Genomic DNA, 26,763 nt, shown 5'->3' with positions numbered 1-26,763 from the left:
TTGGCTTCAGAAAGAAGGAGGGCATGGTCAGGCTTTCAAAAAGATTGCTTTCACCTGAACTATAAAAACAAAAAAGCTTTTGCTGTTGATTGTAGAACTGCTTTTCAGGATTCAATACAACAGTTCTAAATAATTAAGAACTACTATTTTCAAGGGAGAGAATCATTCAGGAAGAGCAGGTCTTAACAGATCTGTTGCTAATAATTCTCTTGCCTCAGATGCAGGGCTTGGACCAGTGACCTCTAGTGAGCCTTTCTAATTTAAATTCTGTAAAATAAATAAGCTTAAGAGTTACACAACAAATAGGTCAGCTGAAAGTCAGATCACAACATCACATTCAAAGATGACAGAAACTAATGGAGCATGCACAAACAATTTCCAATCTGGAGGAAAAAATCCTTCATAAATCCAGAACTTGCAAATGTAAAACATTTAATATGTGAATGTAGTACATTTAAGCTGCAGTGAACACTTTTAAGATAACCTTGAATTATTTTACAGAAGGTAGAAACTGCAACATTGGCCCCCATTGACACATGGTTTTTTTCCTCCTTTTAAAATGTGCAGGTAAATTAGTGCATTCCATGCTGAGGTAAATTCTCTGCAGGTAAATAAAATGCAGGTAAATTCTCTGCATTCCATGCTGAGGAAGAAAGCATCCTCCATTTAGGAATAAAGCTCTGCTATCAGTAACTGGGTGCCTGGGATTGCGGGTGCTCAGCAGGCACAGGCTGTGTGTGTGTCTTTACATAATCTAAAGCAACAGTGTTTTGCATTCTCCAAGTGATGGCATAAAGGCAACAGGCTGAAGCAGAGGCAACAATAAATATGTGTGATCCTCGTTTGCCTTGAGAAAAGGGCAGGGATTTAGTGAACAGCTAAGGATCTCTGCTCATAACCTCAGAGTCATGAAGAGGGGAAGTGAACCCAGCTGTGAAGGACCTACATTCCTCTCCTATTAAGTCAGTGACACTCATTCCTGAGAGATTTTTACAAGATAGCTAGATTAAATCCAATGGAAAAAAATGAACCCAAACTGCAACAGAATGGAGTCCTACATTACCCTTAAAATAGGCAAAGGTGATGCTTATCTGGGAATAATTCTTATGACATCTAATCTTTAGGACTGGTAGCATAACAAATGAGACAAGATCCTCTACGTACCTTTAAGAAAAAAATATTTATTTATAAAAATACAATGGGATCAGTTTCAGAAGTGTGGCAATAAATACAGTTCAAGGAAGAAAAAAGCATTTCTACATGGATATATTATGGCACAATAAAAGGCAAATGCACCATTAATCATGGAACTTCTGTTGGCTCAAGACTTTGTACAAGCTCCCTTTTTAGTAAGACAACTATTTCTAAGTTTGGTCAGTGTTGATAATGGAATGAATACACAATCACAAATGCACACTTATGTCTAATGCAGGACTTAACATTAGCAAACAATACCTTAAAAACATAGCAATGATATTAAATCACTAATGAGATATCTTAAATTTAATTGGCAAAGACCACATGTAACTTTAAGCATGAGATTCTTTTATCTCCTCCGGAGAAAAGCTGTAAATATGTAAAATGAAGGCTTAACTTGGTATGTAAAAACCTGCTTAAGTAGAGATTGTGAGAATGCATAGCTCCTTACGAAACAACCTGGCTGTATGAGAGCACTCCCCCTTTCACAGTATTCCTTTTACTTCATATGCAGTTATTGTTTATGCTGTAGACTACAACTGTTACAGCACTAAAGGCAACTAGACAGGGAAAGGGCAGAGAAAGGAGAAAGGAATGTATGTAAGGCAGTATTTCTTTAGGTACATTAAGCGTAGTGTGTAGGAAAGACAGGTAACAATTCCACAAGGCTAGTTTCGTTCTTACTGAATAAAATAATCAACTAATACTGAACTTTTGATGCAAAGCTAGTAATCAATGCCCTGGTCACTGTACTGGCCATGGTAATCTCTTTGATAGTCATCTTGGTACTCCCCGTGGTAATCATCCGGGTACTCTGCCTGGTAATCGCTATCGCTGATTTCTGACCCGTTCGTCCCCGTTCCTTGGCTGCCGTTGTGAATGACAGGTTCTGTGGGAGCAGCACAGTACTTGGGGTCGTACACTTGCCGTCCAAGCCCATAGACACTCATTCCCTTCTGTGAAGCTACTTTGTTGGTACCCATTTGTAACGAAATAGTCGAGTTATCCACAGGCTGTAATATGTGCTTCTGATCATAGATGTCTCTCCTGGTACCTGGGGCCAGCATACCAGCCTAATAAAACAGGATTGTAGAGATTCAGTAAGAAGGTCAAGAGCTGTGATTACTAGATAAATGATTTCACTAGTATGCCTCACTGAAAGTGCTGAAAAGTAGGAACTAAAATAGAACAAAACACAGTGAAGTAACATCCATTCACTAGTAGGTGAGTCACAGAAAAAAGTCCTTGCAGAAAGGTCCAGTTTATGCTCCTCTTTGGAAAGAATACACTAAGCATTCTGACTAAGGTAGTGCCAGTAAGCAATTTCTTTTTTGCCTCTGTCTAGTTAATACTTATAATGAAGTTACTGTTTTCTCCTGGTATAACACTGCCAGCAGGAAATTCTAGAAGCACTGGGATGTTTTCATGCCTTAAGACACTCAGCACAGAACACACTGGTTAAGATAAGAGACTCAAGGTCCTCAATTACTGCATGAAGAGCACAGCTGAACTGTACCCACTCACTGCTGCCTGTTAGACTCTGCTACTGGGCACACTCCAGGCTGTCCTGTCCCACTGGGCTGAGAGCTGTGTCCCTCCTGCACATCACACCCAGTCCTGCTTACCTGACTGGCTCCTTTGTTAGTGCCCATCTGTAGGCTAATCGTTGTCTGGTCAAATGGCTTATCAGTTTGCATTTTTGGGTCATAGAGGTGTCTTCTAGTTCCATAAGCAGTCATGCCTGCCTGACTGGCACACTTGTTGGTGCCCATCTTTATTGGGGGAGGGAAGAAGTGGACAGAAGAAATTATTTTTATTTGTACATTAAGCATAGTCTAAGGAAAAAAACACGGTTGGTAACTGTGATGGCTGACAAAAAAAAGGTTCATGTTTTCCTCATGTAGTTTGACCACTACCTGTAATACATTACCCTTTCTCTTTTCAAGTTTCAAAGGGAAAAATAAAGGCAACTGTCATCCTAAGGCCCAACTGCATTGCAATTAGAGTGGAAGTATGCCTCAAAATGTAAAAAGTACCTTTTACCTTTGACAGTAATGATTCGTTTATACTGCCACAATTTTTCTACCACAGGAATTTTAAGATTTTACTTTGGCTTTTATGATTACTAAGGGAAGAGGAGAGAAAAAACAAGTTTCTACCATACAAAGAACTTTTTAACTATCCAAAGACTCCTACTTTAAAAACCACCTTAAAAGACAGGGATGATGCTGCTAATATTAGCAGTTCTTTTCCTCCTTATCACTCTTACAGCAGATTTAAAACAAACAAACCAACCTTCCAGGCAGTGACTTGATCTTATAAAGCCAATCAACTGCTTACAAGAATTAAAACCTCATTCCTCCTTCCACGATAAGAATATATTGTTATTCTGCACCTGGTTTTGCATAAACAATGTCCCAGTTAATCAAAGCAAGAAAGTTGTTCTCGAATGTAACAAATTACTCAAATTACTGCAAACTTGAATTTCATACTTACCTGCAGGCCAATTACACTTTGACCAGCTTTTAGTTTTCCTGCATCAAAACTTCGTGCTTGTTTCTCTGCATATTTCACACCGATATCAATTGTAGTATGAAAACCTTTAGTTTTTGCCTATTTTGGGAGAGGGAAAATAGAATATTCAGTGTTTGAAGTGTATTTTCTGTCTCCAGTCTCTAAGCCTGCGCTGCCACGAGCAGGTCTGTCTCCATGAGACCATGTCAGGGCTGAGAGAAGGTACCAGTTCCCCACAGCATTTGAAGGCAGCACTCCAAAGCTACCCGAGTCAGAAGGACATTCTGCAGGGATCAGTGCTCTCCTGTGAGCCTGCCCTGTTCTGTGAATGCACATGGAAGCAGTCAGGAACCCCCACTCTGAACTCTAAGCCCTCCCTGGGGCATGTGGGAGCACAGAGCTCTCTGAAGTGCAACCTCTGCACTTCAGACTCTCAGTACTGTCTGTCCTCTCCTGACAGGCTGGATGCTGTTTTCTGTATTTACGTGGGTTGTAGGGTGCATCTGAACTGGCATGTGGATTTGGGCCAACTCCAGAGGTATAAATACTTACCAGACCTGCCAGTGCCACTAGAGTAGTCTGTACTTGAGTCATATTTCCATTCTCAAAAAGATCATTTGCTTCAAAAATGTCATGTGGCTTCATACCGTAGACTTGGATGGCCTTGATAAAATTCCCAATGTTCTCCAGCTAAATAGAAACATAAAAGCCAGTTTTCTACAGTGTTTCAGATCAGAAATTAAGTAATTTTAAAGCCTTCTGGTGTTGGTTGGTTTGTTGTTTGCTTGTTTTACTCAAGTTCTTTGCTTCGTGCAAACTGGACTAAATAGTTGGCATGGTTAAGAGTGACTGGTGACAAGTTTTTGTTAGTTTTAACACTGATTTCAGAAATCAGACTATGAGGTCATCCAGCCTGGCATCCCTCCATCAGTGAGTACCATATACTTTGTTAGAGTGGGCTTTGGTAAGACTTGTCTCAACTGTCTGTCCCTTCCAAGAGAAATTCTAATCTAAAACCTGCTTCAAAATTAGAAAATCTGACATAGTATCCATGCTATTTGACTTCAGCAACCGATAATTTTGAATAAAATAAAACTGTAACTATATGGATGGGATCCTTGTATGGACTGAAGGCATTATCTTGCTCACCTCCTGGGACAAACAAGCCTTGGGGTTTATTAGCACTTTTTAGCACTATGTGCTGTAGAAATTGGAAAGCAATGCAGAACACAAAGTAAGGACTGAATCTCTTCTTTCCTTCTGAAGTCTTGAGAGGTATTAAAACTTTAAAACCAAAAATCCTCACCCTTATTTAGAAGTGTTCAATGCTAAGAAAACAAGGAGGCTGACATAACAGTATTAAGCAAGACTCAGCAAAGGCAGTAACTCTAGGCAGCAACCCTTCTAATGCTTGTTCCAGACACCTTCTCAGGAGGATGCTTCATACAGAGATGTCTAGGAACAGGCAGGCTGTTGACCTAATACCTTGCAGCACTGCCTGGATGGAAAACTCAGTTGTGATTCAATAAAAAGAAAACTTTTTTTTTTAACTGGGCAAAGGCCTTGCTATAGGGCTTTAGATTGTTCTTCCATCTGACACTTCCCTGAACAGCTAAAGCACTGCTGTTAAATACAGGTACTCAACTGCCACTGATGAACCACCTCAGCTGTAGCTGCCTTCTGTTAATAAACACTGTTCATGTCTGCAGCATCCTCAACTCTTGGATATGTATCATATGTAAACTTGGTGCTACTAAGATTTAAGATGTACCACTTTCACAGCAAATTTGTTAATAGAGAACAAAAGTACTGTTTGGGGTTCAGGGGGTTAAAGGTGTAGTTCTGAGGTTGTTTTGTTTGTTTTACCTGGTGCCAATTTAGTTTTGATTGATTAATTTTCTTCACTGATCCTGGCTGCAGCTTATTTATAAGCCTGGGGAGGTGAAAAAGAGGGAAATGCTTAAACAATAAATCTCATCCTTATACCATCTGCGCAGGCATTATATAATACTTTCACTCATTCTTTATTAGTTGCATCAAAATGGTTAAATTCTTGGTTCATACAGTGGACTAGCTCAGTTCTCAGATCTCACAAGTCTAACAGACTGTAAGTATTTTTGTGTGCCATTTGATTACTATAGAAATGAGCTATGCCATTAAATTTAGAAACACTTAGAAATCTTGGCTGAAATATAAAGGAGATTTAAGTGTTCATTTTTCCAACAGTTTCCAAGAAATTTTCTCCCACCCTACAGTCAGATATCTTTGACTGTAATTGTTGACATCTTTTCAAGGGGAATCTTCAGAAAGTCCCTTCTTAGTTCCTTTAAAGTAGAAAACTCCTAAAAATAAGGTTATTTAATAAATGCTTACTCGCATAAAATTATGCCATCTTTTAATCCCAGCTGGAAGTTTGCACCAATACTCAGCCCTGTCACCTCTTCTATCCAGTTACGCAGGTCCTCTTCTATTTGGGGGTCATATTTCAGGGCAATCTGTAACACAAGCAGTCATAAAGTTACTTCAGGAGAGAAATCTCCAACTCTTTCCCACCCCAACTCCATGTATGCTATAGCTGTCATCCAGTAATTTTATTGCTGGATTTTTAATCTGTATTTTATACATCAGGTACAGATGTAAGTACTTTATCCCTTCAACTAGAATTTTCATGGCTTTACTAAAGGTCTGTTTGGAAAAAGCACTTTAAAGCATGTTGCAGTTTTTCTTTGAGTCAGAATCCCTGGAGCTCCTGAAAAATCTTTTGACAGCTACAGAGGAATGATTTTTGAAAAAAATACAGGAGTCAAGTTATACTTTGGCAGGAAGTAAGGAAGGGAAGTAGTATATTCTGAATTGCCATGCCATCAGTACTACTGCTCACATGGTAAATTTCTACATAAGAAATTTTAATACAATAGATTTGAAGTTATTCAGCTGAAGTTTATAGTGGGTTTGCTTTTATAGCTAGTTTATGATTAATGGAGTTGACCTAGTAAGTTTTTTCCTTGTTGCTACAACATTGAGTTATCTCGCTGGGGATTCTGGGGGCTGTGTCTGTGTCTTGGTTTATCGTTAACCTTTAGTATCACTGCTATTTCTTTTCTCTTTGACCTTCCTGGAAGACTCTTCTGGAATAAACTGATCTCATATTTTAATTGCAAAGGAAGAAAACCTGCAATAATCTTTGAAGTTTAAGGGATCAAGCAGAGGCTTAGAGTTGTTAGAAAGATGACTTAAAAATTAGTTTTCCAGATGTTCAGACTTCCCTACTCTGTGTGTAAGTTTATGCTTCAATCACTAGAAATCAATCCATGTGAGAGAAATGCTTCCAAGCAGTGAACTTCAACACCACCAGCTGTCAACAGCATCCGTGTTCTTTCACTCTGCCCTTTGTTCCCCACCCCTGAATGCACCACAAAGCAGCTCCAACTTCCTTCAGGCTAAACCTGTCACCTTTGCAATCCTTTTCAATATTGGCAAGTTGGACAAAATAGATTCTATCCCTGAAATCATCCCTACATTTTCTGCAAACAAAGTAAGTTATCTGAGCACAAGATTGTGTGGGATAAATAACATGCAGTGGTGCAGAGGCTGGCAGCACTTCCACCTTCATTAGCTGTCCTCCATGGGCCGGTGAGCAGGGTGGGGAGTGAGGGAGCCACTGTGAGAAACCTGACAGACAAGCACAGAATGTACCTGCAGCATTTCTAATGTGCAGAAAGTCAGCTCAGCTACACCAGTTGCTTACAAACAAGAAACTCATGGACAGCCATTCACATTAGATCAAAATGTACATCTGAGACTTTTTACATATAGTTTTAAGACTTCAGCCAAGAAAGGCCAGCTATTAGCAGCTATATTTATACTGAAGGAGATTATAATTCCAACATATCTGAATGACTTGGATAGAGGCAATTGCTACATTTTGGCTAGCATTAATAATCCCTGGCTCCAAACTGACCAAACTACAATTTACAGTACTCTGTTCCACCTTTTTCTTCTAAGGGGAATGGAAAATTCTTGTATCTCTGGCTTTACTTCAAAACCCAGTCTGAGTAATACTTATTTTCCTTAGACTATTTGTAATAGTAGTGCAATGTGCCTTAGTTACAGATCAGGATAATGGACTAACCCATTCCTACATTCAGATCTTGACTAAGGTGTAAAATTCTGTGCAGCATTCTGTACAAGACGACAAGGAAAATATCACGACTTTATTTTTTAATCACACCTTCTGGATATTAGCTAAGATTAGAAGCAGGCTAGAAAAGCTAACTGAGGATCACAGCTTCAAAGGACATGGCTGTGGGCTCGTCTTGTGGGTGGCAGGCAGTCCCCCTTGCAATCCCTTAAGTTTAGCACAGCAGCAGCACAACCATTCCTTTCCAGTGATGGTAACAATAGCAAGGGATGGGTAACACCTTGAAAATGGTGTATGAAGAGGTCAACTGCCATCTTTCTCCTTCCTAACCTGGTGATTAGCTTACAAATGACTTTTCATGGATATTTTTATTTCCTGTGGAAGCAAAGCTTATGTGATCACATCCTTAATTTGTCTCCTCAATAACATCTGGCAGAACCCAACTAGCTCGCTCAACATGATAGAAAAGAAGCAGTCTTGGACAGAATTGAACCAGTTACATGTTGTGTGAAAATAAATATATGTGCAAGGGAGAAGGATACCAAAACATCTTCCCCAAAAGCCTGAATTGTAGCATCGTACTCTTCTTGCACATTAGAGAATCTGTTAAAATCTTGCAAAAGTGACCTCACCCACAAAACCTTAAGTTATGTGTACAGGCAAGAGAGTGTATAATTTATTTCTGTACCCCAATTCAAGTGAAGGAACAAGGTTTATAGAAAGGCCAGATCTTTCTATTCTGATGCTCCAGTTGGAAGACAGCAGATAATTTGGGCTGGTTGTTCGTATGCTGACAGCTCATACTATGATAAAATCACCATTCCAGCACCCATGTGGGTACAAAGCAGGGCTTGAGCTGATGTCCCCCACAAATCTTTAGTTACAGACATAATGAACATTGTGCTTTCTGAAAATTTAAGCAGTTTCAGTGTAGCTTAAAGACAGTGTTAGCAATCCTGCAGTTGAAATCATCTGAAATAGAACTGGACTTGTGTTTCTACCACTTAACTTATTTTTAAACTCTGGCAAAAAAAAAAAAAAATTAAGTTTGTGATCATACCACCAAGAGACATAGTTTAATCTTTTCCCTCCCAATATTAAAAAGAAAAAGTAAATATGGAAGCCAGTAAGAGCAAGAACCCTAAAGACTTCTGCAAGTGTGGCTATCTTACATTTTCTTCTTTGCCTGCCAAGAAAGATTAAGAAATTTTTGTCATTTAATAGTAAGTGCATTCCATATGGAAGATTACAACTGAACTGAATATGAAATTGCGGACCCCACTGCTTGGGGACCTTAGAAGTAATCAGGTGGAATTTTATCACTTCTGAAGGATATTTACTTTATGTTGGAGTACTTTACCATGTTTCAAATCTTGAGCTTTTCAAGAGGTTTTAAATTGTCTTGGGGTATCACTACAGTGGTTATCTAGAGACAGGAAGTAAAAAACACTTATACACATGAGGAGAGTTCTTATTGCCACTAAAAGCATTATTTTTGTTCTGATTTTTGAGCTGGTGGGAAACTAAGATACAAAAAGTAAAACTGGTGCTAATTTCTCTGCAAATTATATTCAATCTACCTAAAAACCTAGAGATGTGGAATCTTTCAAATAAGGCTTTAAACATGTGAGAAGAAGGGATTAAACAGGGAGAGTGACAGGTCAGATACTACCAGAAATAAGGCATTATGCTTATTCTGAATTCTTAGCTCTTCTATTCCCAGTGGCACAACCAGAGGTTATGTAACGCTCTTACTGAATATTTCATATTTTCCACATGTGGATATCAGAGATGTTCCAGTTTTCCTTTGATTGCTATCTATGAGGTGAAGCCAGAGGCTTTGATATGAATGTAAAAAAATTATGTCTTTCTCCATTACTACCAATCAAAAATATGCCAACATTTGATCCTTTATAAATACTGAACCTTCAAGGAAGATACTTAAATCTTCAAGTCTACAGCAAAAGAAAATACTGTCTCTACTGAAGATGAAAGCAGTAGCCAAGCAGCTTCATTCCAAGTATCATCAGTGCCACAAAAAAACCCTACAGTTCCAGAATACTGTAAAAATGATTCAATTGTAGCAATGGATATAAGATTTTGCAGAAGTTTAATATAAGATAGCAGGAAGCCAACTGTTCATTTCTTTCTTCTGACAAATGTCAAAAGATACATAAAGTTGTTGATGTTGCTCTTTCTGTTGATGCTTCAGAGATATAGGTTTAATAGAAATATCTTTGAAAGGAAACTAATGTTTATAGAAGTGGTCAAAATTATGGGTGATCCAAGGTTGTGGCAGGAAAAGGCTGGGTGTTACCTGCCTATGACAAACTGATCCACATGTGTTTGTGCCAATGTATGCTTCAGGCTGGAATCCTTGTGTTGAATTTGATTCCTCTGGCAACTTCACACCTGATCCTCACAACTAGTTCTGTTCAGGTAGGACTCTCCTCTTTGGGAGATCTTAGAGTGTACAAACCCTCCCTGCATGTGCAGTGCAGCAACAGTAACAATCATCACTGGTTTTATCAAGCTCATGAATTCCTGGAAGCTAGCAAAGTTCTGCTGGCCAACTTGAATGATCTGTCTGTGTCCCTTGAAGTTACTCAGTGTGCCTGTAGCATGTTTAGTTTGAGTGATGATGTTAACCAGTGCTTCACACCATAACTGGTATCATATGGACTTTGAGCTGTCCTTTTATGCTAATCTTTTCCAGTTTACACAGTACACACTGTACGCTGAGGGCTCCATGTATGCCAGATCTCCAGTTTGAGTTCAGCTGGCTGCACTGCTGCTACTCTGGAAAATTACTGTAACAGCATCTCAAGGAAGAGTTTAAGCACACTGCACTACTTTTTACACTGGGACTAGCAAACACAAATCTTACTAAGCTAAAAAGCAGGTATAAAAGATAAAACTTTTGAAGTTAAACATCATGTCATAACAACTTGCACTTCTTAGTTCTGATGAAATTTCTGATTACAGCTGCAGGCTTCCTGCCCTCCCCAGCAGGAGTCAAAGGTTTCATGTGCAGCGCACTAAATTTAAAGTACTAGTAAGCTTTTGAAAAAACTGCTCTCTAGTCATAATTTTCAACCAAAAAAGCACGTGCTTGTCAAAGTACATCAACAACTCTATTATAGGAACTGTGTTTGTCAACAAAACTTAAGATGTATATACATATAAAACTGCAGCAAAGTAGGTTGTACATTTTGGTTTTCCAAGGTAAATAAAGTACAGGGCCATGTACAGCAAGAGAAATAACCAGGACTTGACTCCAAGATAAGGTAGCATAGGAAGAGGTTACCTATATGCTTTTTCACCAAAGTGGACAGAAAAATAGAGCCCTAAGGTTTGGATTTTAATGTTCTTTATAGGGAGAAATTTGGTATGGCCCATATTCTTGCTTAAAGTGACACAAAATTAGTAACTTTTCAATTAAAAAACAAGATTGAGCAGAGAAAGCTTACTGAATTTTTAGTAAGTATAGGAGCACATTCATCTTGTACAGAATTTAATCCATGTTTAGCCAGGGGTTTTAATACTAATTTTACTTTTACACATCTAGATCATAAACTACTGAAAGCAAATATAAACAACAAATTAGAAACTCCAGGTTTTAAGACCTAAGCCTGTACAGTTTCAATTTTAAGTAGCAATTTGTTCCTGTATCAACTTTTCAATCTTTATTAATTCAGAACTGTCTGAGTGAAATTGAATTGCTGTGGTTTCAGTGTTGCCTTTGCAAACATCCTTTGCATTGGAATAAGCACTACCTTCAGCAGTGATTTGTCCTGCTGAGGCCAAAAATACCAATGCTGATACCTCTTTTTCATTTGCTTGGCACTAGTTTGTGATGAAGTATTTTTCCTCCCCCTTTTCAGGGCTTATTATGGCATGGGGAAAGATGAGAGCAAAATTCTCTCCTGCTATCAAGGCAGAAGAAGCTCTTGACAGCCCTTACTGCTCAGAAGTGGGAGTCAGGCAGACCACAGCCAGTCCCAAATTGTTATCCAGAATTCCTGTTCACCACCTGCTGTTCTAGAACACACTTTTGAATCACCTACCTAAAATTTACACAGATAAATACCTGGGAGAAGAAAAGTGTTAAGAGCTTAGTGGCTATGTGAATAATCAAGACAAAGGCATAAAGAGTAAATTCTTCCCATTAGAGGGACAAGGATTTAAAAAAAAAAATTATACAAGCAAGCTAGAACTTTCTGGTTAAAATTCTATGGTGTAAACAGATTACATATCTAATCTTCAGCTTCAGCGGTGACAGAATGGCAAGGACAATCACTGATTATTTAGTCATAGTGTAAATAAAGAGCAGCACACTCTGTAAGTTGAGACAGCGAACCCAAGACTGGAAAAATATAAAATTTTTGATTTTACTGAAAGTGGGTAAGAAGATGAAGTGACAGGGTACCAAGGTGATCAAGGGAAGCTTGCTATTTGAAGTTCCAACCCAATGAGCACTCATCATAAGGACAAATTAAAATTTCCTGTTAATTTCATGCATGTTGACCTGGATTGCATGCAAAAGCAAATGTCATAGGAGGCATATTTGTGCCCAAGAACCCCATATGTAACAGGAATGTGACAATGCAGATGAAAACCAAAGAGGAAAGTACTTCAAAAACTCAAAGCCACCACTCACTATGCCCTGGTATTTGAAGATGCATTTTTTCTGTCATTATGGACTGTTTTTCAGAAAGGCAGAGAACACTGCATTAACATTACCACTGAAAGATCTCACTACATCCCAAAATGCTACTTAGCACAAAAATTTTACAGCTGTATCCATTTTGCTTAATATTCAACCTTTTTTTTTTAATGTGTAGCGTAACTGATACCCTGCCAACACTTCACTGTTTTCTCTGTAAATCAAAATTTAGGCTACAATCTTAAAAAAAGAGATGGATGAGCATTAATCCAAAATTCCTGGCACTCTTCCCATAGGCACCAGTTTAAACTCTGTGAAGTGAGAACAAACCATGCCTCAAAGTTTCCAAGTCATCTTACAAGTACAGATACCTGCAGTCATGCATGGTGCTTGTTGCCAGATCAGCTGGCTGGAAGAACTGAGTGTTCTACTCCCTGGCTGTCCAGTAGGATTTTATGACATTTTGCTTTTTTTTTTTTTGCATTTTTGCAGTGCTACCATCTCTTTCCCCAGAGTGCACCAAGAACTCGGACACAGGCCTGCCCTTGGACTGAATGCTGCTTCCCTCTCGTACCCAGCAGCTACTGAAACACCCTCACTTCTTCTAACATGTTCTCAGCTTTTCTTGCACTTTTTGCTCTCATCATGTTTTGCCAAAATCACAATTTTCTGGCTTGTAACTCCAATTCTCCTTAGCCATCAGCTTCCACTGTGAACTGTAGCACCTTCTGGTCATGCCACCATACGTTATACTTCTTGGTATCCAGTTCCTTTTATCTGTTTATTTAGTCTGTATATTGCTGAACTATTTATATTCCTTCAGAGAACATGGTTCCAGTAGTATCCACTATCTATTATTTTAAACCACTGCTTATTTTTGCTTCAAAAATCCACTGGGATATGAAATTTGTTCTCAGCTAAGACACAGCTGCTCCAACCCAATGGAGAAAAGCCTCTTAGTCCTTGATGGGAAGGGAATTCTCCTTGCTTTGAAACCCAGCCCCAGCATGACTGATATGACACAGCAAATCTGGACAGGCTCTGACATCACGAGCAGTAATGTCTCCTGAGACAACACACTGAGTGCTGCATGGAAAATCCTGGTAACCTGACAGACCTCAGTGATGCCTAGTTAATATCCTTTTGTGGGGGAAAGGAAAATACCATAGAGAACAATCTGGTGCATAAACAGAAAAAAAAATTCCAAAGCATCTGAAAACAATTTCATTTTTCCAGTAGTAACTCAGGAAGCATCTCTTGGGACTGTTACTGCAACTCTGGTGGAAAAGTAGTTCTCAAAGGCTAGAAGGAGCCTGCAAACATAAACAGTAACATCAATGATCACTCAGTCTTTCTCAGAACACTTTTCTAATCTATTGCTACTACAAAAGCCCAAGAAATTGGACATTCTTTTAAGTTTATCCCCTTTTCTCCCCAACAGAATGGCTTTCAAATATGTAATTGTACAAGCAAACTGTATTCTGAGTCGGTAGCCCTTCCCCAAGGCCCAACTTTGTTGACAAGTCTTTCAAATTTTCCTCCCAAACAGGACTGCAGAGTCTGATTATTTCATTCTGTCTCCACACCTTTCTTCTTCTCTGCAAATCCTCTTCACTTACCTAAACCAGAGTAATTATGTTCTACAGCAGGAAGCAGGTAACTGGTAACTCAAACATACCTCCCAGAAAAGTTCTCTAAAGAAAGCTAAGTCTGTCACTTCGAGCGTTGCTATAAAAGTTACTCAAAATGCACATTCCTTCTGCCTCTCCAGCAAAGAAGCAGTCCATGCTGCATTTTCTCAGCACTTTTTCCAAAGGCAAACCTCCAGACTCTCCTCTCACCGCTCTCATTTGCCCCCACCCAGTGAGCTCAGGTACTCGATTCCTCACTGCCAGCTGTGATGCCTGGCACAGCTGTGACAGGGACACGCACAAATGACAGGGCAGCTGCTGAGGTAACAGCACTTCCCAGTGAACTGGGCTCAGGGCTCCCCTCCAACCCACTGACAGCACCTGGTTCCCTGTCAGCCTGCACCCATTTAACTCCTTCAACTCATATGAGCTGAACAGGCTCACTGTGGTGTCTGTGATGGGTATTTGTAAAGAAAACACTGATTCCTCTCATTCTTACCATCCTTGTACATACTAATTCAATCTGGTTTTTATTTTTGTAATTTAGGTGAAAGACGTTTCTTGAGAACTTCCTTAGCTGCATCCAGCTACTAAGAGCTGCCCAGATTTATCTTTCATAAAGGTAATACATCCAAGTCTTTCAATTCACACATAGCATGTTTTTCTGGTTGAGATAATTCTCCCCATTGCTAGTCTTAGCAGAAGCACAAGTAGTGCAGATTTCACACCCTAAGCTTTAGAAGACCTTGCCTATCAACAGCTTCATATTCTTGTTTTGCTTTACCGCCAACAAAAACATTACAAGAATGAACTTGGCAAAAAGAATGAAAGACAACAATAATCTGCTGCTCTGGCTCTTTACCTCACCCCCTCCTGGGTATATCTCTGACCAATTAAGGTTCAGTAGGTGATGCACAAGGTTGATTATAATCCAGGAAGCATTCAAAAATATTTTGGATTTGGCCACCCAGACAAGTTGTGCTTTAACCACACAAAAAGTGTTATAACAATATATTTTTTTAAAGGGTAATGACCTTATGGTAGAACACGTTAGAAAATGTTTCTTTAATTTTCTAATAATATACATCTTCAGAAGAATTTCTAAGAAAAGTAAGACAAAGTGAAAAAAATTACGATTACATGAACTTGTAGCCCAACCTTTTATTAAATGTAGGTTTAGTAATGTACAAATCAAGCCATAGGCCTGTTACGCTGGAGTTTATGAGTAAAGAAGAAAGTACAAGTGAGAAAGCAGAAAAGACAGTCAAACTCCAAAGTAACAGACTCTGATTCAATACCCTGTAGAAACTTTTAAAGCACTATTTTTCAGCAATTTAACACAAGCAGAAAGAGCAGCCGGCATTGCTGGGGGTGGGTAGGAGATGCACATACACACTGCATCCCAAACTCAGAATGCCACAAGGCAAATTGTGGTGTCACACGTTCCTGAATTGAGAGTAGGTTTGAAATACCCACCCAGGAGAATGTGAGGGCAAGGCTGTGTGCAAATGACTATGAGAGGTCTCAATCCTCAGTGATTTAAGGTTCCATTATTGTTCTGCAGAACAAAATGCTCAGGTGCACTGATTGAACTTTAACTTTGTTCGTTATATTTTGCTCCAATTCTGTTCCATCCATTCAAAGACCCGTGCTTTATTGCTGATATTTAATCTCACAATCATTGTTTACTCTTTTAATAAAACCAGCTAGGTTCTTTCAAACAGAAGTAGATTTCCATATCAAAGACATTTTCATACCACCATTTATAAATGACAAAGGCTGTCATCAAGACAGAGCATAGTAAAAAGGCATTAGTCTTAATGTTCTTCAAAAATTACTTGTACTTTTTGTTTGTATAGGACATGATTAACAGAACAATGTCAGCAAGGTAGGGGAACAGCTTCTTGCAAAATTAAGCAAAGAGCATTTAGTCAGAACACCAGATACGTGCCTGAACTACACATGCTTCACTGACCTAACACAGTATTGACTTGCAATTATGATATATAATGGAACGTCTAATTGATCCCCCACAGTGTTATGAAGTGAACCAAGGCAGTGGCAGCTCAGGCTGGTCACACAGTGGGAATCTCAACAGGAGCTGCAGTACAGGTCCTGCTCCAGCACATCCTTCTGCTTGCTGTGTACTGGCCTGAGCTCTGACTTGTGTTCTGCCCATGCTCAACACAGAAGGGAAATACTCTGCTGGGGTCCACGTCAGCAGCAAGGCAGGAGTTGCTTTTCACCATGAACGTTTAACTATAACCACATCCCTTCCAAAATGCATGTGGATTTGAAGCCTTACCTTTTCCTAGAAATGAAGGCTTCTAGTATACAGCCAACTGATTAGGGACAACAGAAAAATACTTTTAAATTAAATTATTCTTATTCAAGCAAAACCAGGGATACTGAGATAATGCTGCCTATAAATAAGAGACTATATTGCTTTCCTGCAGATATTTCCACTGCTACAATGGCAGAGCTTTCTTAGCAGGAAAGCAAAGTATGGTTTTTGCAATAGTAATGTCCTGTTTTATCCTTAGGAAGAGCCATGGTAAAAACATGCAAATAGGGCAAGATTTGTTTAGAATCCATCTATAATTCAGACAGCTAGGATTTTCAGTAGATCAGATTCCATCTTCATGCAAGCATTTCAGAATAGCAAGAAAGTGCAGAAATATTTAGGCAAATAATTGGCATTCAGGTCCTGTGTGTATGCCCAAGCCACATACTGATTCACTTCTCTGTACCCCTTAAGGATTACTCGGTAACCAAAAGGTTGTCTAATGAAAGGTCTGCCTAAATAACATCCTCAAGAAAAATCCTGTGTTGACCCCAGAACAGAGAGTTGAGTCTTGGAAGGGAGGCAGCACAGGCACGGAATGGCTGAAGTCTGGTTTCCTTGAGTGTCAGTGACCAGGGTAAGCTCAGGCTCCCAAGGCTGGCAGCCTGCTTGGCCCAGCTGCTGGGACAGTTGGGGACAGTCCAAGCAGGGCACTGGACCGTGGCTGTGCTGTGACAGCAGCACTTCATCATCCTTGCTCAGTGGCCTTCCCTTGCTGCCAGCTCCTCCAGGGGCACCACGCCTGCCAGCCTTTGCCAGCTCCACATCCAGACCGGCATCACTCTGGGTAAGAGACACTTTTGTACAACTCTCTACAACCAAAGTTTAATTATGTTTCCCCTCTAAGTATCTACTAAAATCTGCACTGGTTTGAGGAGGGGTGGAAAAAGAAGGGGAGGAGGGGGGTGAGTGTGGGTGGAAGGAGGGAAGGGTTATTGCAGCTTTAAAAAAAAAGTCCCAAACATAGAACCACCCACCTGAAGAAAAGTCAAAACTGTTTTTGAGAAAATCACTGTCATTCAACCCCACTAAATAGAAACAATGACATAAGTTACTGTGAGGCATTACTGCAGAACCAAATGTATTTACTCAAAAGAAAGTATTTGCTGCTGAACACAGCTATACAAGCTAACAGTTGTTTAGAATCAGATACTTACAAAAAGCATTTTTAAGCAAGAGTCCCTCTTAAAGAAAAAAAGAAGGATTTTCACATGATCTCACTTAGAAAAAATCTGTTTCAAATTGCCCTACGTGTCCTGGCCTGGAGCCCATTTTTACTGAAGGCCTTTCCTGTACAGTTCCATAGGGGATGGGAATCTCTACAAAGTTTGCCTTAAAAGGACGTATCAGATGCCCAGTGTATACCGTGCTATGCAGCTACAGGAGCTGACAATTCTGAGTACAAAGAAGTTTCTATCCTTTATTCACCAAGGCAAATTATAAACTATTTGCAGGCAAGAAAAAGCATCCAAATTAATGTTCTGTCAAAAAAAGACAAGGTGAGACAAAAATCAGTGATGTGCTGCTGTCCCACAAGAATGTGTGCATCCATCCATCTATCTTGTATGGGTATTGACTCAGCAACAGGACTAATAACTATTTTTCTCCAAATTTTAAACTAAGTCTAACTCTGAAACCACACAAAGAGCACATTCATTTGTAAATTTTAAACAAGCAAGCACTGCTGTAATGCAAATCATAGTTTTTTATTTTCTGAGGCTGCTAATCCCATTTAATTGTCACGACTGTCAAGCTCTATTTACTTTCTTCAGAAGTGTTCTAGTCATAGGAGGTACACTGTGAGCTTGCATTCAAAGGATACAAAATACTTATCTCATATCCTTAAAAATTAACCATGTTTTATGGTTTTTAAAGTTTTATGATTTTCTAACACCAGTGTAAGATTTCCTGAAAGTTTATTAATTCACCATAAACCAGGTCACTGTAATACATCTTATACATGGACAGAAAATGCTTTAAATCTGGAATTGAAGACCCAGGGTGCTCACTAAGGTTAACCATACCAGAAGTTTCAGCAAACACCCTCACTGTTCATTTACTGGTGCCCGTGCAGCACTGGCAGTTTTGTCTGCGTTGACCCCACACAGGAGCAGACCCCTGGAGGGCTCCTCAATGCTCATGTTCATGAGGCAGCAGTAGCTAATGTTGGCTGTGCTGTGCCATTCATCACCTTCCTCGTAGAAAGAAGGGTGCAAGAGGAGAGGCAGAGCTGGAGTGGCGCCCCTCAGCCAGGGCTTAGCAGGGCAGTGACACCTGCCTGCAGCTCAGCACGGCCCGCACTGCTCCCACCTCACGTCTGAGGGGCCCCAAAGACAAGAGCCAGCCTGGCAATCCAGTGTCAGGGTTTACTGGGCATTGCAACCACTGGGGCAGAGGCAGCCAGCTCCTGTGGCAGGGCTGCACAGCAACCACTGCCAGCTGTCCCTGGGGCAGCTCTTTCCACACATCTGTCTGACCTACCCAGGGGCTCCTGAGCTGTGACACCGGGACAGGGCACATCTACCAGGTGGGGCTGTGCAAGGGCTCCCGAGGGTGAGTCTCGTTGTTTGTGGGCTCAGCAAGTGTCCAGAACAGGAATGGGTGCTAACATCCAAGCTGCTGGCAAGAGAAGCGTTTCCATGGCAAATCACTTGCTTCTGCTCAAGGTAAGAGATGTGTCCTTGCTATGAACTGTCAATGCAATGCTACCAAGGTTCCATCCCCATCAGTCTGTACCTCTCAGTAGGGTTACTTCTTACTGCTGTAGTGTTAACACTTCTCCTGAAGTAGCCACAGAACTGGATACCCATACTTGATCATGCCTAACAGAATGGACTTGTCCTGAGATTGTAACAGTGGAAGTGGTAAATGGGTTAGACACATGAAGATAGACACATTGAGATAGATAGTAAAGGATGAAGATGTGTGGAAACACTGTAGTTAAGATTCTCCACTGCTGGATTACCTTCCTCATTTAATAACAACAAAAAAATCTAATTAATCTGTATTAATACCAATTCTCAGTGAGTATGAGAACTCTTCACACACAGAACCTAACACTAGGAGAATACAAATTAATAGGTTACTACAGCTTAATAAAGCCAGTGATTCACTGGGCTCCTTTAAAAAAAATCCTTTGCAAATTCCCAGCAAGAGGCTACAGTCACGTTTCAGCATTGAGATGGCAAACACATTCTCAAAAGCACAGGAGCCCCTGCCCAGCAAAAAAATCAATTCCAGTGATTTGGAAGTGCAGGGCAGCAGGGCCACCTTCTAGCAAGTGCTGTTGGACACAATTAAGTGACATTTAATCCTGTCAGTCAAAGTGAATCTAAGCATCAGAAACAAGGAACCAGCAGAGAAATTGTAAACAAATTGGAGAATTCTCATAAATTGGTTGCGGATACATTAAAAAAATCCACCTTAAAACTAACTGACAAAATGGATGGTTTTCTTTTTTATATCACTAATGTGTTTTTAGTGATGCATGTTTATTGTGCCAAACATCAACTGATTGTAAGTTTTGCTATGGAATTATTCCATTGTCATATTTATGTTTCAGGGACAGTTTTGCTATGGACTTAATTATCAAAACTGTACCACTAAATACAAAGTCAAGAAGTTCACTTGAACTGCAGATCTGTTACCAACGCCTGGATCCAACTTGAACAAATTCAAAGTTCTTTGAAAAAAATACAAAATTTGGACACAAAGAGAAAAGTTTTAGTGCTTTCCACAGTGAAACTGGTATTTAGCTAGGAAATGTAACCTTCAAGAGCCATGATCAACTATCAGAAACCATTAATTAACTGGAGCAAACTAAAGTTTATTGCTTGCTCCTATAAATTCTTCTGTTATTTCCTCTGAAAATCCCTTTTCAGTATATATTTCTATGACAATATTTCTAAGAGCACCAAAATATTAGATTTTTTATTAATTACCCATGCAACAAAATGAAGATTTGTGTAATGCAAATGGTCATGCGGGCTGATTTTATTTTAAACTAAATATCTGAATTTAATTAAAAACTTGTAAATGAAAAATATTACTTCTTTAAAAGTTACACAGATAATAGAGAATAAGAATAAAGAGGAATAGGAATGCAGAAATCTTATACTGTCATTTATGATGAGAGAAAAATTCTCCTCTGCTCTTAAAGCCTAAGTTTTCACTGCCTTTATTCAGTACAGTCTCAATTTTTATTGTATAATTTCAGACAACATTGATAGAAATGCACTTTTACCAGTGGCAAACATTCTTACCTAGGGTTCACAAAATTCAGTGAGCAAACCTAAAGGTTTGTTAAAGGAAAATAGTCCAGAGGAAACAGAATGGTAAAGCAAATATATGGTAGGAAGAGTTTTATTTTAGGAATGGAAAAGGGTTATTATTTCTGTTTTGAAAGGAGGGCCTAGCAGTTCAACCACAGACAGCCAAAACTTATCTCACTATTAAATCACTAATTAAAAAATCTGAAAGATAATTATTTAAATCTGGTTCCCAGATAAAAATATTTCTTTAAAAAAGAATAATTTCTGGACTAAGCAATTAAATCTGTTTATTTGGCCTCTAGCAGGTAAAATAGATGACAAGAATTTTCTCCTCAGCCATTTCAAGAGGAACACAATAATCATACCTAGGACTGGTTTGCATTATTCACCACAGACTTCAATTCTTTTTCATTAATCTGTAATTGCCCTCAAGAAGGAAAGCAGGAAACACTACTGCCCTCCTGCACACTTGCAAAACAGGGAGATATTTTGTTTACAGGCTTCGTTTGTCTAACAGCCTCCACTTTATAAAGTTTGTTTCCCTTCCTGTTCCATTTTGCTAGGGCTTGACCTTTCAGGGTGGCAGCTGCAGGGCTGGGATAACACCACAGTTACTCTGCTGCCTCTAAAAAGGCAGTTTGGAAAATGGTACTGCCCAGTGAAAGCCTCCTGCCACAGGGATGGCTCAGAGGGAAAGTCAGGGACACGCAACAGCCAAATGCTATGCAAAATTTAACTCCCCACACAAACCATACTCCTGCACACCCTCACTTTCTTATGAAGATGAAACTGGCACCGTATCAAACGTAAGAGGAGGGGGAAGATAAATGCCTGTCTAATACAAATAACACTTCCATGGGAAGGGTGGAGCCACTAGGAAGCAGCTGAATGGACTGGAACCTCTCCTCCTGCTGCCCAATATTCCTGTTTGCTCCACACCTTCTGCAGCAAGACAATGGAGCATAAATCAGAGACAAACATAAAATCGAGTTTGCAGCTCTATCTAATTGCATCACCCTCTCATGGTATGTCAACCTCACGTACTGCAGAAACTCCCCCACTGCTCAAGAAGAAAATTATTTCTTGCCTGCAGAAGAAACCATCCATTTCAATCATTTTAAAGGGCTCCCCACTGAATATTTGTTTTGGATCAATTATCTTCTGTGATCTCAAGTAAACAGGGAATCGGCTTCAAAGGGATTACACTAGTTTGACTACCTACACATTTCTCATGCAGACAAGTTTCCTTACAGCTGGGAACCAGTACACAAACTCCATGCTTTCTCTGCAGGAATGAGGAAAAGAGATCCTTAACAGACACCAGACACCATATTTGTGTGAACTAAGGTAAGGAGCAAAACAAGAGAAGGGTGGAGCCTCAAAGCAACAAAAAAAACCCAAAAACCCCCAAAACAAAGAAAAAAACCAAAAACAAATACAACCCGCCCCAAACTAAAAATAAATTTTAAGCTTAGAGACTGAATCCTGACCTTAATCAAATGCTTAAAAAGCATCAGGGCACGTTATATTAATCTATTTAAATACCATGGCGAACAAAAGGTCTCTCTGAACACTGATACAATGTCAAATGAGCAAATAAAGAAGAAAAACCAAAACCAAGGGATTTTTTTATCCAGCACAGCTGGACCCTTGGGCAGCATAGCTATGAAGCTGTCCATTTACTGCAGAAAAACACTGCTTGGAGATCAGCACTGAAAATTTCAAACAAGGGTATTTAACAGTAACTAACTTTCAAGCAGGGAGGCTCTACAGATACTTACAAACATTACCCCAACAGCACATTAAAAAACCCATAACATAATAGTCTGCACAAAGGCCAGTGTTTTAGAAAGTGTGATTATAACTGGCAGCAGAAACTGATTCTCCAAGAGTTGGAATTCCTCAAATGCTAATTCTTCACATCTTCATGAGACAGAAAAAATCTGGGAAAAGGAATTTTTGATCTTTCCAGAGATATTATCTGCTGGTCCTCTGGAATTATACAGATGAGCAGACACACATCTAACCCACAATCCCATGCAAGATACTAGATTGGAGGTACACGATATACCTGTATATAACACGATTGCTTTGAAATTTGATCTCTTCCAATGAGAACAACATTCTGAAAGCTCCAAGCTACACCTCTTCTGGCGATTTTGTTGTTGATTGGAGGCTCTTTTTGTTTGCTTGGGTTTTTGAAAGGGGATGAGTTAATCTGCCTTTGGTGCACTTGAATCGTTTTCTATGGCACTGCTGCACTGACAGAAACAAACAAGTAAACTGGAGCTGCCCCAAAACATCCACCCCTCTGCCATACGTGCATTGAAGGCAGAGAATGAGAGCAAAACAAAACTCAGCAAGACAAAGTAGAAGGCCCTTTGCATAAAGGTGTGAATTACACCAGTTTCAAATCCTCTGCTAATGCACAGGCTTGGAACAGTTCTTCAGGAGGCCCTAAGGAAGCTGATGGCAATGAGAAACTGAAAGAAAGAACAAAGAACTTCTTCGCATCTTGTCCCCATTAAGGGATCGCTGTTAAACCTACATCACTTCGTCAATTATCTTTGAAGTAGAAGAGTTTCTACTTCCTTCCTAATTCACATGCAATAGTACACAACATGTTTTAGTCTTTTTTTAGGTTTGGGTTGTTTGTTGGGAGTTTTTTTTCAGTGTGTAATGGTGTAGATAAATCACTAAGTTTAGATGCTGGAAGCAACCACTCTGGAAGACATTTGGTTACATGATGTCATCAAACTTTGCAGCAGAACCCACAACCATCCTGAGAAAGCCAATAAAGAAAAAAAACAAAGCAAAATGTTTTTTGTAAAGCATAAATTACAGTGTTTAAAGCAACTACTTTTCTCCCTGCTCTCCTTTCTAGTCAGCTACAAGTCAAACAGGATCTGGGGATCTGCTGAAGCCTGAAACCAGACATGCGTGTGAAACAACCGGTTATTAAAGACCACGTTTAGGTTTCAAGCCTGTGAATAAAGACACCGAGCACCAACTTATCCCCGCTTGTTTAGCGGTGTAATTTTTATTGCAAAGGTTTTCCTTCTTATTAGGTGATTGTTCGCTGCAAGGTAGCAGCCAGTCTAACAGGACGACGCGAGACACCTTTTGTTCCTAAGAGAAAAACCTCAGCAAAGCCGCGCACAACCGGCGCCCGCCGCTCCGGCCGCGGGGCGCGGCTGCTGTCAGCGCTGCCTTTCGGGCCGCTCTCAAGCGGAGCCCGCCGGTGTCTCGGCGCGGCTGCCCCGCTGGCGGGGCTCCCCGCGGGGCGCGGGTCCCGCCCGCAGCCGCAGCCGCGCCGCCTTTGTGCGCCCCCGCGGGCGGGGCGGGCCGGGCCGGGCCGGGGCGGGGCGGGCGGACAATGCGCGTCTGTGCGGGCCCGGCGCCGATTGGCCGCGCGCCGCCCGTGCCCATGATGTCATGCGGATGGAATGCGCCGCGCGGGGGGCCGCGACCCGCGCAGCGCCCGCGCATCGCCCGCGCAGCGCCCCGCTCGGCGGGCCCGACGGCGCCGTGGCCGGCTCTGCCCGCCGGGGCTCGCCCGCCCGCCGCGCCGCTCCGCCGGCTCTGGGACGGCTGCGGGCCCCAGCGCCGCGCCCCGCCCGATCCCGGCGGGCGGAGAAGGCACGAGCGTAATGTCCCGTGCCAGGGCTGCCGGCACGGGCAGGTGCAGCCCGGGCCACGCTGCGAATCGCGGCTCCGCACACGGGCCCGCCCGGCGCTGACAGCTCTTCGGTGCCCGCAAGTTTTCCGAGCGGTGCCGCGAAGGGCAGCGCTGTCCCGGGCCGGCGGCGGGCGCATCCTTGCGCGCCTCCACCGCGCAGGGCGGGGTGGGGACCCGCCGGCAGACGGAGGCAGCGGAGCCCCGCGTCGTGTAGCGCTTCATCCCATCCCGTCCCGTCCCGCCCCGCCGTCCCGGTGCAGACAAAGCCCGGAGAGCCCCGCGCCGCCCGTACCTTGTTCTTGACCTCGGCGGAGAGCCCGTAGGAGGGCCCCTTGTTGAAGTGGGTCATGTCGGCGGGCTCCCGCGCTCTGGGGGCGCTGATCGCAGGCGCTGGCGGCTCCGGGCTGAGACGAGAGTCCGCCCGCGGCCGCGGAAAGTTCTAGTCCCTCCCCTCCGGCCGGAGCCACAGTGCGCCAATCGGGGCGCAGGGCCGGGGCAGCCCCCCCCGACGGGCCGGGGAGGGGGCGCGGGGCCGCGGGGAGGGAGGGGCACTCGCCCCGCCCGGGCCCGCCCCGCAGCCGCCGCCGGGCGCCGCCCGGGGGTCCGGCCGGGGCGGGGAGCGCGGCGGAGCGGGGGGACGTCAGCGGGAAGGAATCCGCCTCCACCGAGGGCTGCCGCCGCCGCGGATTGCTACGGCCCGCGGCGGCCCCGGGGAAGGGGAGGGGGATCTCGGTGAGGGACCGGCGGCCGCGGCCCGGCGCTGCCGGCTGCTAACGGGGGCCTCCCGCCCCGCAGCGAAGTGCCGCACGCGGTGGGCAGCCCCCGCCGCACCGGGATGACGGCACTGAGCGCCGGGAAGGCGGGAGCACGGCGGTGGCTCTGCCTGCCTTCGGGGCGATGCGTGCCCGCGGGCCTTTCCCGGGCGGAGCGGGACCGGCCGCCGGAGAGGAGGGCTCGGAGAGCCCAGGCGTAGTGGGACCGACCACGGGCAGGGCTGGATGCTGGGGAAACCCTCGGCCGCTCATGCAAACCGCTCTCTTGCGCTGTGCCGCGGCTGAGCTACTTGTGAAATTCCTTTAAAAGTTATAGTATGCGAAACTTGCAACAACTCTGGGAGACGGAGCAGGAGGGAGGAAAGAGGCGCGCAATTGTCGCAGTGAGATGGAGCAGGAGGACGGGCTCATGCTCGTCTCGATCTCACTCCTCTGCCCCTCCATGTGCTCCTGGGCGCGGGAGGCAGCACCTCCGGAGTTGGTACGGGTCCCCCCCTTCCTTCCTTCCCTGCGGCGTTCAGGCACTCAAGGACAGCGCTGCGCTGTGTTAGTGGCCGCCGGGAGCCGTGGGAGTCCCGTCCCTCTGTGGAAAGCACAGGGCACACACGAGGTTTGCGTGCTGGGCATACCAGCGGGATTACACCGGATCCAGCCCGTTCCTGGGAGCCAGCGGTGGACCGCGGCTGGCATCGGCACTGAAGCCACTCTGGAAAGCGAGTACACAGTGAACACATGGTCCATTGAGGGAAGTCCTGACCCGAAAATACAGCACTGTTTCCTTCAGTGTTAGAGTAACCCTAGGCACGCAAAGTAACCTTTCAAATACGGTTAAATTTTAACAGATTTGAAAATAAAAATCATAAGACGATCCACTGGTAGGACTGGTTGTATAAGATACAGCAGGCTATCACGCTGGAGCTGTGGCCCGCTTAGCCACCCACTTGGTATCCCACGGAGAGAATAGGGCTGTGCCTCGATTTCATAGGAAAATATCAGGACTGAGTGGTCTTAACTCTGGCTGAAGCCAACGGGGCTCTTTCAAAAGACTTGTGATGGGGCTGTAACAGTCCTGAGGAACTGGCAGGGCAGCCCGCAGGTTGTTTTGTACTGTGGTGCTGTGGATCAGCTCGGCTCAAACCGCTTCTCCACTGCGCTGCCTCTAAGGAAAACAGCCAGGGCTGTTCCTAATTAAAGGAAGCAGAACTGCCTAAAGAACCCACTGGGAAAAGGAAACTGTGCAAGAGAAGCAGGAAACTGAAGAATGGGGTGAGGGAATGGCAGTTCACATAAACATAATGAAAGTTCATTAGTTTTTAGACTTCATGTTGGGATAAACTCATCTTTCATAGCCTCAGAGAACATGTGATTTAGGGCTAGATTCAACATCCTCCAAAGTCCTTGGAAATGTTTCCATTGACTTAAATGATGTTGGATCAGGACACTTTGTCAATGCTCTCAATCATTTTTGCTGCAACACACAGTGGCTTGGGAAGTTTGAGACATTTACAGTTGGTATGATTTCCTCAGCTCCCTAAATTATATGTTTC

The 26,763-nt window shown here is 42.5% G+C and overlaps 1 protein-coding gene across 1 annotated transcript; it reads right to left on the bottom strand.

Moving 5' to 3' along the window:
• Window positions 1–1,161: 1,161 nt before the first annotated feature.
• On the bottom strand, window positions 1,162–24,978 carry CNN3 (calponin 3). The gene is made up of 7 exons (XM_054638151.2): window positions 24,736–24,978; window positions 6,085–6,206; window positions 5,578–5,644; window positions 4,264–4,401; window positions 3,694–3,810; window positions 2,823–2,969; window positions 1,162–2,270 (listed from the first exon to the last, which is right to left on the bottom strand). The coding sequence occupies exons 1-7, from the start codon at window positions 24,790–24,792 to the stop codon at window positions 1,923–1,925; spliced, it is 996 nt and encodes a 331-aa protein (XP_054494126.1). The 5' UTR covers window positions 24,793–24,978; the 3' UTR covers window positions 1,162–1,922.
• Window positions 24,979–26,763: the final 1,785 nt, after the last annotated feature.

The sequence above is a fragment of the Agelaius phoeniceus genome, chromosome 8, assembly GCF_051311805.1.
Source record: "Agelaius phoeniceus isolate bAgePho1 chromosome 8, bAgePho1.hap1, whole genome shotgun sequence".
NCBI classification, from domain to species: Eukaryota; Metazoa; Chordata; class Aves; order Passeriformes; family Icteridae; genus Agelaius; species Agelaius phoeniceus.
This window is presented reverse-complemented; position numbering and strand designations above follow the sequence as displayed.

Bases quoted from the DNA above. Each gene is read 5' to 3' on its own strand.
- CNN3 (XM_054638151.2), bottom strand. From the start codon at position 24,792: ATGACCCACTTCAACAAGGGGCCCTCCTACGGGCTCTCCGCCGAGGTC. The intron at 4,402-5,577 runs GTAAAACAAACA...GTTTCTATTTAG, and splicing joins CAAAACTAAATTGGCACCAG to CTGGAGAACATTGGGAATTT. The intron at 2,271-2,822 runs GTAAGCAGGACT...CTGTTTTATTAG, and splicing joins CTAACAAAGGAGCCAGTCAG to GCTGGTATGCTGGCCCCAGG.